An 11333-nucleotide genomic window follows, 5' to 3' on the forward strand; every position below is an offset into this window, starting at 1 on the left:
TGAGAACATTTTTCACAAAAAAAGAACTTACATAAGGCAAATAATTTTAATTTGCTCTAATTCTAATACTAACACAGATCAACACCATTAGCCATGAACTTCTTTCGGGTTACCCCTTGGAAAAAAACAACATAAAAAAGGCTAGACAGTTTCCTTTCCGCTATGTACGTTCATTAAATCTTACAAATCTTGCATGGACAAAAGGAAGAGTCAACTTGACTCAAAATAACGCTTATTTTATTACTCCAGTCAATAATTAACACCCAAAGAGTCTATATTGACCCCGGTGATCTCTAATCTAACTTTGAACACGCGAAACGTCAACTAAAAGCGTGTCACAGTGACGTGTTGCTTGGAGTCATTTGCGCCGTGAACACGATCTTCCTCGCTGTTTGGCTCATTTGGAGCTTTTTTTTGGAGCTCGGACGGCATGGCCTTTGAATCATCCTGCTTCTCCAAGCTTCTTTGTTGTTTGCAAGCCAAGTAATTTTCGTTATTGTCTTGGTCATCAGAGCCTTGTTTCGAGTTATTCACTCTTTTCATATTATGATCTTGGTCTTCAGGTTTCTGTTGAGGCGAAACTGCAGATTTTTTGTTGTCACTAAAGGTTCCACTTAAAGAGCTGGTGGACTTCGACGTTGATAAACTAAACAAGCGTTTCACTCGAGTGGACGCACGGCGTGCATTTGTCTTGATCTGAAAAGAAAAAAAGAACAGTTTTCATTCCATGGTCGCAAATCAGTCCGTTGTCCATGAGCTGTGTGTATTAGGGAAACGTTGGTCGAGTTCTTCGATTCGTACGGACCTTGGTCCATAAACTTGCTGAAAATAAATAAAGAGACCAATATTCCACAATACGTTTCGAACAAACTAGCTCAGTGAAGTATTTCTTTTAATGATTGTTTCTTTGAAAACTCTGTTGTTAAATTAATTCGTATATGCGACCCACTCTCGCGGAAAGATAAAATATCAAAGTTCAACATTTATTTGCGCTTTGCAGGTCGCTTTTGTGAAATATGAATCGAACTGGAAAAGATTCCCACTTAAAAATAAACTGTTTTCCTTCGTGCAGTATTTGAAAAAGCAATTGGCAACCACTGTGAGGGGAAAATTTGCCGATATTCTTAAATATAGAAAAGCTAACAGTTAGCAGTTAAGTGAAGGTCCAATAACCATGGTAACCACCTGTCTAGATGTAGTATCGTGTAAAATAAATTTACATGACCCGGCGATCGTGTTCACCCAAAACTTGTACTATAAAATGCGATTTTGATGCATGTTATTAGACGCACATGATTACATACTCAGTACTTACATCGTCATCAAAGTGGTATTGAGCTATCAAGAAATACAGTCCCTGTAAAGAATCAGTAAACATACATCAAAACAAGTGTAAAGCCAGTGGAGTCGGTAGCTCACAGTCTAGGTGTTACTATTTTCTACTGGAGCCATCCAGTGCAAGTGATCACAGTACTCAGTTATATATACATTACTTGGACAGTTCTTTAACAAAGTTTAAGTTTTTGGCTTGAAGTCAGAATTAGTTTATTGGTAAATTAGCAAAAATAATTACAGGAACTGAAAAAGAAGGATTTTTACAAGTAGAAGCAAGAATAGTGCAAGGGATGTCACGAGTTAATTGACCGAAAAGGGTTACGAAAACTGTCTCGAGCCGATGCACTCAACGGCTGAGCCATCCAAGGATTTCAAGGATTTTTTTAAAATGAAAATCTAGTAAAAGTCGCTCGATTATTAGGCAAAACGTCCTTTACTTTTCCTTTACTTTTCCTTTACTTTTACGTTCTTTACTATATCCAATGGAAGGTACCGTTTCAGTAAAATATATATCATAAATGGCCAAGAATTTCCATCTTGGAGTGGAGCTTCTCCGTTATACTCTCCTCTTCCCCATGCAGAGCCATTCCCCGCCCCAGCCCTCGTTTTTGATTTTGTGCACAGTTTACAAAACTGTTTTACGGTTACCTGCAAGGAATTAACGACAGCAAACAGGTACTGGAACACAAGGGAGTTGTTGTGTATAGAAATAAAGCCCAAGAGCCAAGTCACACCCAACAACGGAGTAAGGATCACTAAAGTCTTGAAAGCCGCTCTAAAGATAACAACAGCAAAAACAGCAGTTAGCACAATGCTACTAATATACTAATGCAGACACTGCAATGTTATTGCTTGAACTAATGTACAGATCAGCTATTTGTCAATGTGCAGTGGCTGGAGGTTGTCTAAAAATTGAGGACATTTTCTCCTTCTCCCAAGTTTGGGAGGAAGACTTATAAATATCATTTTCCCAGGAAGGTTAAAACAATGGCAATCTGCGTTTTGCGACCTTAAAACTTCAACATTGTTGAACGAACGTGTACACAGCTGAGAGTTTCCACTAAAAATTTAATCCGCATGCGATCTCGCTAAAGTGTGAAGTTTAACACTAATCTATATCATATTAAGAAAAATCCTTGCGGGAAAAATTAACGATATTTTATACTGTATGTCAATACCTTATTTCTTGTTCAAAGGTTGATAATGTGCTAGTTTCTTTGTAACGAGTCTTTCGTATCACAATCTTGATAGCCACAACGAGAACAGCCAAGTTTACCTTCAAAAGCAAAAAGGATTATCTAAATACGTTTAGTCGTCATGTAAGGCAGTTTTCAATTGAGTGCCGTAAAACCAAAACCAAAGTAATCACTCTGGCCAATCACAGACGACACAGACAATCCAATAAACCAAGACTCGACTCCAATAACTGCTGCTGACGAGAGGAGCGGGAAAACGAGTGTGAGCGAGTCACAAGTGGTTTTGGTTTTACTTCTGATTGGTTGAGAAAGTGGCACGAGTTTTTTTAGCCAATCACTAAGCGTAGAAGGGTCAAGCCAAAGCAAATGAGAATTCCATGCATTTTCGACACAAGTGAGACCTAATCTAAACTGGGTTTAAGCTAACACTTATCTTTGTCACACCAAAGTTCAATTTTAAGACTATGTAAAATGAGACCCTTATAGCATATTTTATGAAACCAGGCAAACCCAATGGCTGGCCGGTATTGGCAAAGTCGTCATCTGATTGGCAGAGACACACAGTCTTACAAGGATCGATCAATAATAGGTGCTTAGAACTTGTTTCCATCACCACTGAAAGATTTCAACGAAACTGTTCATAAACCAGTTTTACTGCCGTTGCTCTATTCTAAACAGATATGTTATTGGGTTATACTTTTAAAGCCAGTAGACTGCCCGTCTCTATGCGGTGTCTAGCTGGTCTACTCAGTACGTTTTCATAGACTTTGGTAGATGTCTTCGCTTAGTGCCAACGTTCAACCGACAGAAATTGTACACTAATTGTTTATTAGCCACTGCATGTAAGATTCACATGTAATATCCTGACCTAACCTAAGATTTGCCCGAATAATCTATCCAGGCATTTGCACATTCCGTTCAGAAAAGTAGTTTCTATCAAACGCATGTTGAATAATTATTGAAACGACACGTCTTCCTTTGAGGGAAGGGTGGAGTGGGGCCTTGAGAGATTAAATCATTTTCTTTGTCAGGGCTAAAGTATGTTTTATTTTATCCAGTGGAATGCAACATAATTTCTTTGATATCTACTGGATATTTTTTTTCCAATTTAGGTGTTTCATTCCAACCTAATGTAATCTTGGGAAAATATTTTTTGTGCAACACCGTCCCTTATGCTTTCAACAAAGTTTATTTAAGTAATCAACTCTATGATCTGCCTAGTCCTATTGGATTTTATTAGGCAGCCAGTGGAAGAATATTGAAATATCTGTTAAAATGATGGACTTTCAATGTCACAGGTGAGAATCTTTTTTGTGGCTTACGTGTACTTACCAATAATATAAAGGCCACAGGTCCAGCAAATGACCAAATGACCTGGTGAGAAATCCAGCAACTGCCGGGAGAATACAAACAATGAAACGGATCTTAAGAGCTCCTACTGCATGTTCAGTTTCACGTTTGAAACTCTTTTTTAGTCATAACAAATTGTTTTCCTTCACTGGCAAGAGAGTGGTTTTCAGTAACTAGTAATTGTAAAATGGAATTTGATAAAAGCAAATTAACATCATGGCCATTTTGAAAAGATGACGTTTTAAGTTTCTGAGCCTGTCAGCATGTACAGCTGTAAGGAAAGGGTAACATATAATAATATGTTTCTAAGACATCACATCGAAAACAAGGCAGAAGTGGCAACTTTCTAGGCTGCAGCTACTTACTACTCCGTCGTTCTTCTGCTTTCAAAGCCCGCAAGCTAGGGCATCGTGTTTTGTCATGATCTCCTCCCAAATTAACTCGGAAAATAATAATGAAATGGGTTTAAGCTTCAATACAATGCAGGAATAAGAACACTTATTAACTTACAAGTCATCTCTTAGATATTGATGGCGGGAAATACTTGCTGTTACTGCTACAACGAGAACAGGAAGACCTGGTATGGAAATAAAAATAGGTTTTATTCATCCTCAATTATGACGACGTTTTTCACTAAAGTTTCCATTCTCAAGGCCCACTAACAAGCGTTCAATACAAAGCAGTCCAAAAATAACATTTGCGCGACAATGGTGTTATATTTGGTGACATCCTGTAACTGAAGTGTCTTTCTTTTATTCCTAACATCTTTCAGAAATGTTTTTCCCAGTAGTTTTGATAGGGAGATAAAAAGAGGTTACAGTATTTGCTTCGTCCAATTTTTTCCTCGACTGTTCTTACACTTGGCTACGTTCAGTTTAGTCCGATCACCACATTCGCGATTTAACCGTGAAATCCAACAGTCCTGTTACACTGTCGTCTGATTTCATTTATCACTTGTAATATTACAGATCGAGTAACAAGACTTTACTTACTTAGCCCTGTTACTATTATCTGCACGATGTTGTACATGTTGCTCTACAGCCACATTTTCTTTTCTATTTGAAAAGTGTTTTAAGAACACTTCTGCGGCATTTTCGTCCAATTTTCTACATCAATTTGTTTTTTGTATAATCTTATTTAACGGTAGAAACGAACGGATGAAAATAGGAAGAATGTGCTTACCCCAGGCAGAAAGAGAATAAATTCTCAATCGGCTGGTAACTCGAAACACTTTCACCATCCCCCTCAATAGATTAATACCTTCTACCATCATCCAGCAAAACGCCGCCAATTGAAAATAATGAAGAAGAACAGCAAAGGCGAAACACACACCCTGAAAACAACAACACAAGATCAAAATCACCAAACATAACATAAAAAACGTTTCCCAACAACTTATGATGTACTTTATACTTTACTAAGAAATTCTTAGAAAGTTTCGAATCACTATCAGACACCTTTAAATCTCACATGAAAATACCAAGAAGATAAACTGATCTTTTCCTTTGATGCAACACTTGAAAGATGAGCTGATAACACACTCTCGACCGTTACAGATTCACCTATTCACACCTTGCACACACAATCTGATTACCAAACAGACTCCATCGACAGAGGCAACTACAATTAACTTGAAAGCTTCATGTCAATGATTTGTTTACGAAAGGTACGATAAATCGAGGTGCTCAAAAGGAGGGTCCCAATAGACGGATTCGGCTAGCGTGTTGCCACCCAATTCACATTATGTGATGATTCATTTGGGAGGTTACAACTTTTCTGTTTATACATACTCCCGTGCAATCAATTATCTGTGGCAAATTGCACAATTGTAACCTCCCAAACGAATAATCACGTGGTCTGAATTGGGTGGCAACAGCGATATAAACAGGTCTCTTGCAAAGAAAAGGGAAGAAGGATCTGAAGATTTACTCTTTCTTAATGAGGAAGAATGAAAAACAAATGAATTCATTGACTTACCTTTATTCGAACTCCAGGATAACCGAGAAGAAAAAAGAAAATAGCGAGGCTCTCAGCTGCTGCAAGGTTCATGTGGATATACAGTGTCTCTGTGCGTCTCCTGAGTAAAATAATGTTTATGTTTAATTAGGTACAATGAAAATGCGGAATCAAATGCGCTGAATGAGAACTGATTCATATCATTTAAGAGAACTAAACAGAACAATTTGTTTATTCCAACCTCCAAGTGATTTCTTTTTTAGGATTTTTAGCCTCGAAGCCATGTTATAAGTTTCATTTCTCACAATTGGCCTGCCTGTTGTATTAATACTTATGGACTTTGAGAGTTCACTTTCAAATAAATAAAATGATGGATAGCTTGACTATTTAAAGGATATAGACATGACTTCAAGAAATAGATCATACCTTAAAAAGTAAAATGAGAATTGCAATGTGACGTAACAAATGAAGGAGATCAAACATCCGATGATGGACACGATTGACAAGGCCAGCTCATGATCCTCAGGTATTGAATCACCTTCCTGTTAACAACGTAACATTTATCAGTCATGACAGATACTGAGATTTACACTTAACACATGTAAATGATATGTACACTAAAAACTGAAAGTTTTATCCATCAGGAAATATCAGTCAAACATATTTTTTCATATATAGGAAGAGTCGAATGGGATGGCTTTTGAATGAATAGATAATTTTCGCTAGTCCAGTCGCCCAACTTCTACACGTTTTAATTTGACAAAGAACATTGACAAAACGTAAAGCTTGTAAATGGAATGCGACTACACAATTTGGGGTTCTGAAAACAAAAGTGCAAAATGGCCGGGAGGGGAGTGGTTTGGTAAATTCTAGAGAGGGGGATACCTGTTAGTAAATGGGTGGGTCCAAATCTGCCATGACACCGGTAAAATTAAATGCAGGAAGGATTGAAGAATGGGGCAGTAAATTTTTATTAGAGACAGTCATTGTTCATCAGGGCATAATTTCAAATGAAAAATTCTTTAACGATTGATCATGACCGATTTTAAACTACTTGAGGCAATTCTTTGATCATTTTTAAATTTTGAACATTCGGTTTCTTTAAACAGGAAAGCACCAAGTTTTTATTAGTCAGGAGACTTGAGAAAATCTGGTTCCACATCTCAGAATACGCCTTCTCTACCTAAGGTTAAACTTACAAAAGCACCATGAATGTCCATAAGAACAGCAAAACTTGTCATATGATAACAGTGGCAAACTGTGTGTGATGAACTGTACTTGTGTACAAAACAGCCTGAAGGTGACCAAGATGGAGGGCTACAGTGAACAATTCAGAGGAAAATTCTTAAGTTTTTTTATGATTTTCACACACATGTTTCTAACGAGGATACTTAAGTGAGATGTAGTTGTCTACGAGCTCATCACAAAAGAAAACCTCAATATATAAGACGCATGGACCTCTAGCCATTTGCAACTTCACCACCCTTTAGGTAATCATTGTAATTTTTTTTAGACAAAAGAGATTAACTGGTCTACTAAAATCCATTTTCGCCCCGCAGACTACCTTTTAGTTTGGGAACACTGAGGTCTGGAGCTGAAGCTGAAATAATTCTTACCAGGCTACAAGTATGGCTGACAAATATTTCCAGTGTTAATTGTATATAATATAATTTAATCTTGAGATATGTCTTCAGAATGTGATCCTACAATAACTTGCTAATTGACAGCCGAATTAAACTTTTACGAGAAATATGTCCACAGGCTTTCGGAATAATAGCACAACTACCATGGTTGTGGAAAACACTCTATGTAAGAAAAGTATCTGCGGTTTGTGTCATCGATTGTACGCGACAAGTAATCAAAACAATTAATAAAAAGAAATTACCCTCAAACTTTAAGCAATAATAATAATAATAATAATTGCAATGATGATAATAATAATAATAATAATAAAACCTTCTTTTGTCCACGATGAGGATTTAAGCTTTGCAGCTTCTGGGGTCGTGAATAGATAAACAAATTAAATATATTGAATATGTAAATGAGAAATAGTTACAGGATAAATCTTAAGAAAACGTATACTTATGTGTGTAAACGTGGAAGGAGATTTTTCAACGTAAGATTCTATCTAAATAATATCTGTAACTGATAAATAACTAATTGATATTGTTATTTGGCTAAAAAACTTAAATATAACCAGCGGTTATTTTCTACATAATTTGGCAAAGTCAGTGTTCTTGACCAGTTTGAAGTTAGAAGTGTTATGAAATAGAACAAAAACGTTAACTTGTAATTCTTTTTCATGTTGTTTTTCTGCATGCTCTACATCCGTAATACAGAGTCTCGTTTAGTCAAAAATGTCAAATACTTACTCTGTATTAAGATCAAGAAATGCACAAATCGGTGACGCGTCGTCATTTACCTGTAAAAAGAAATTGCGTGTACCACTTAAGAACACAGCAAATGACGTGATGCTATCTGAATGAACTAATCCATCTTTCATCGGTGTACAATGATCCACTGGGAAAATGGGAACTGAAAGAACCATAGAAGGTTGAATGAAACCCAAAAATAGGAGGTAAAGGTAAACAGCAGGGAACAAGGAATCATTGAGACTCGGATGTGGCATGAAAGAGGTCATGGAGAGAAGTCGGTTACAATTTGTTTCTGTATGATACATTTTTAGCAAAAGACTTCTATGGTGGTATGATTGTCATCACATGTGTGACAATAATTTCAATGAAGATTGGTCTAAACTACTGTCTACACTTTATTCTTGTCAACGTCAAGCAAAAACCTTCAGAAGCTGGGTTTCGGGGAAATATTTGCACGCACTAACGCCTTACTGATTCCATAAATACACAAAGTACTAAAGACAATGCTATCTGTATGAAATGTGGTGGAGGCATATTGTAAGCAAGAACACGTCAACCTTTTCAATGCCCTTTATTTTCCCCCTTTTCAGTTTTGATGGACTGTATTGTATCCAGTACAAATTACAGATTTCCTAATAGTTAAAGCAATGAGGCCTGTATTTTTCATATTTTGCGATTGATTGAGTGCAAAGACAGTAGAAGAAGTTACATAAGTAACAGTATTATATATTGCAGATTTAAGAAATAAGAATAAAACACAGGCGGTAAGGCAATTTAGAATAAATCATACCTCCGTGACTGATGAGAGATTTATTACAACAGGCTCACTCAAATTCTGAAATTTGCTTCCATTGTTAAAAAGAATAGTGCTTGAAATGATTTCTGAGTTCAATATTCTGTAGAAAAACAATACGTTCCGACATGGTATTATTCTATTATGTTCTAATAAATGTACTGTTAGCTTAAAGGCTACTATGGCATAACGAAAATATGGCATATTTTTGTTAGTAATTTGTTTCAAAACTCGTTAACTGCTGTAGCGCGTTTTCATGGCGGCCATCTGTGTGTTTCTAAGCAAAAGAAAATGGTAGCGGAAGAAAACAACTCATTTTTGAAAATAGAGGCTGTGAGAGGCTGCCATGACGTCATGTGGAAACGCTTTACATGTGCTTTTTTCTGAATACCCGAGGAAATGTATCTTTGACCACTTGCCCTGACATATCTGGTACTACTTATATCAGCTCATTTCTATTTTTGTAGTCATATTTCGCAAACTTTGCTTCTAGGATAATGAGCAAAGTAATATGTCAAACACGAAAAGACGTGGCGCAGCAGCGTATTTTTGTGTGGCTTACTCGAAGTGTGTAGCAACACTATGTCATGATCGGATTTATTTATTTGTTTACGACAGTCAACGCCTGTCACGTGGTCTTGTGTTCCACGGCGCACTAGTCTGAGTCAGCCATTTCGGTTGTAAGTGTGGTCTCTAGTTTCCCCTGCTTTTAGTTTTAAAGATAAGTCGTTTTTCATTTTGAGCTTGGTCTTGAGTTCTGCATCTTATCATTTCTTTACGTGTCGAAAATCTAGCTTCGTAATTAAGCACAAATAACGAAACCCGTCTGCAATTGTTTCACTTTCAGGTGTTCATGTAAGGCCTAGTTCAGACGTCGTGCTTCTGCCGTGCCGAACTAAATTGCAATTAGGTTCGACTGTAGCACGGCAGGAAAACAACTCTGATTCAGACGTCGTGACAGAGTCGAACCAAATTCAGGATATACTGATGCCTCGTAACAATTCTCCTCCTAACTCCCCGTAGGAACGCAATTCCGCCAAAATACATTAACATAATTTATGAATTTTGTTTAGCGCGGCAGAAGCACGACGTTTGAATCGCTGCCGTACCAGAGTCGTGTAGCACGGCTGAGCTTGTCGAACTTAATTCAAAAGTTTGATTCAGACGCCGTGCTTCTGCCGTGCTTTTGTCGAACTTAATTCCTGAATTTAGTTCGGCACGGCAGAGGCACAACATCTGAACTGGGCCTAAGTCGACAAATCGAGTTAACGGGAGTAAAGTTCCTCGCGAAAGCTAGGACAGACTTGGCATGTCTCCAGTGCAGGTTCTACAGGAGCCATTGTACTTTTAAAAGTCAATATTCATTGCTTTGAACCGTCAGAAGTTTAAAATGTCTCCATCGGTCACCTAAAATTCAAAGACAGTACTGCTTGAGTTTGAAAACAATATAAATCACAGACGCCTTCACAAGACTTTGGAAACAAGAGGGTAATATATTTCATCGCTTTACATTTGGACGGAATTAGAGGAAATACTTGTTTACAAATGTAAGTCATGGAAGAGGTCATTCAACGATCAGTTGACTCTAAAGCCGTCGATTTGCGGGATATATTTTTACCCTTTTAAGTAAGTACGCTTCTTCGCCTCAGTTTGAATATGAACTGTGACCTTTTCTCTTTGTCCAAATTAGATATTCATGAGTGAAATAAATTGCCATATTAGAGTTGATTTGCATTTGTTTACTATACTTAGAGATCATAATCACTTTGTTCGAAAAGTAAGCTTATTGTATTTGGAGATTTAGACAATGATTTCTTTGCTATTTTTTTTAATTAACATTGTTGACCACACATTAATGTGATGTATGGATTTGTCTTATTTAAATTTGTTAAGCCTTATATACAATCAGTTTTATTTAAAACTTTATTAAATCCATTTTGAAATCACTGGCTATCCTTGCAATCTGATTGGCTCTCAATGGTGCGATTTATTCACGAATCGCACTATTTTTTGCTCTAAATCGCATCTTTTTCTCAGCCATTGAGAATGGGACAGTAAAACAAAACAACAAATCAGATTTCAATATTAGTTTAAAGTAAACAATAAAATTTCAGGAAAATGAAAGGCAAAAAGCCATTGTGTGGAGAATTTAGCAACTAGTATTGCCAAAACTCTGTTGTTATTGTGTTTTTTTTTTCCAAAAAACTTGACGAATGTAATTAATTACAGTTTCTAAATGACGATTATCAGCTCCTTCAGGCTGAACACCAACTTTAATGGAAGTTTCCAACTTTCAGTGTCCATTTTGACGAATATTTTGGCGATTTT

At 36.8% G+C, this 11333-nt stretch overlaps 1 protein-coding gene across 1 annotated transcript in view; it reads right to left on the minus strand.

Moving 5' to 3' along the window:
- Positions 1-27: 27 nt before the first annotated feature.
- Positions 28-11333, minus strand: part of LOC110059995 (uncharacterized) — a 26833-nt gene continuing 15527 nt past the window's right edge. The window contains exons 10-21 of the mRNA XM_020766719.2: positions 9003-9108; positions 8210-8259; positions 7037-7154; positions 6264-6379; positions 5859-5958; positions 5064-5214; positions 4392-4458; positions 3864-3924; positions 2514-2611; positions 1984-2110; positions 1316-1357; positions 28-696 (exon numbers count right to left, since the gene is read on the minus strand). Coding sequence (XP_020622378.2) covers positions 325-696; positions 1316-1357; positions 1984-2110; positions 2514-2611; positions 3864-3924; positions 4392-4458; positions 5064-5214; positions 5859-5958; positions 6264-6379; positions 7037-7154; positions 8210-8259; positions 9003-9108 — 1408 coding nt within the window. The 3' untranslated portion in view covers positions 28-324. The remainder of the gene's footprint in view (positions 697-1315; positions 1358-1983; positions 2111-2513; positions 2612-3863; positions 3925-4391; positions 4459-5063; positions 5215-5858; positions 5959-6263; positions 6380-7036; positions 7155-8209; positions 8260-9002; positions 9109-11333) is intronic.

The sequence above is a fragment of the Orbicella faveolata genome, unplaced genomic scaffold (assembly GCF_042242905.1).
Source record: "Orbicella faveolata isolate gen_17 unplaced genomic scaffold, um_ofav_v1 contig_25, whole genome shotgun sequence".
Classification (NCBI taxonomy): domain Eukaryota; kingdom Metazoa; phylum Cnidaria; class Anthozoa; order Scleractinia; family Merulinidae; genus Orbicella; species Orbicella faveolata.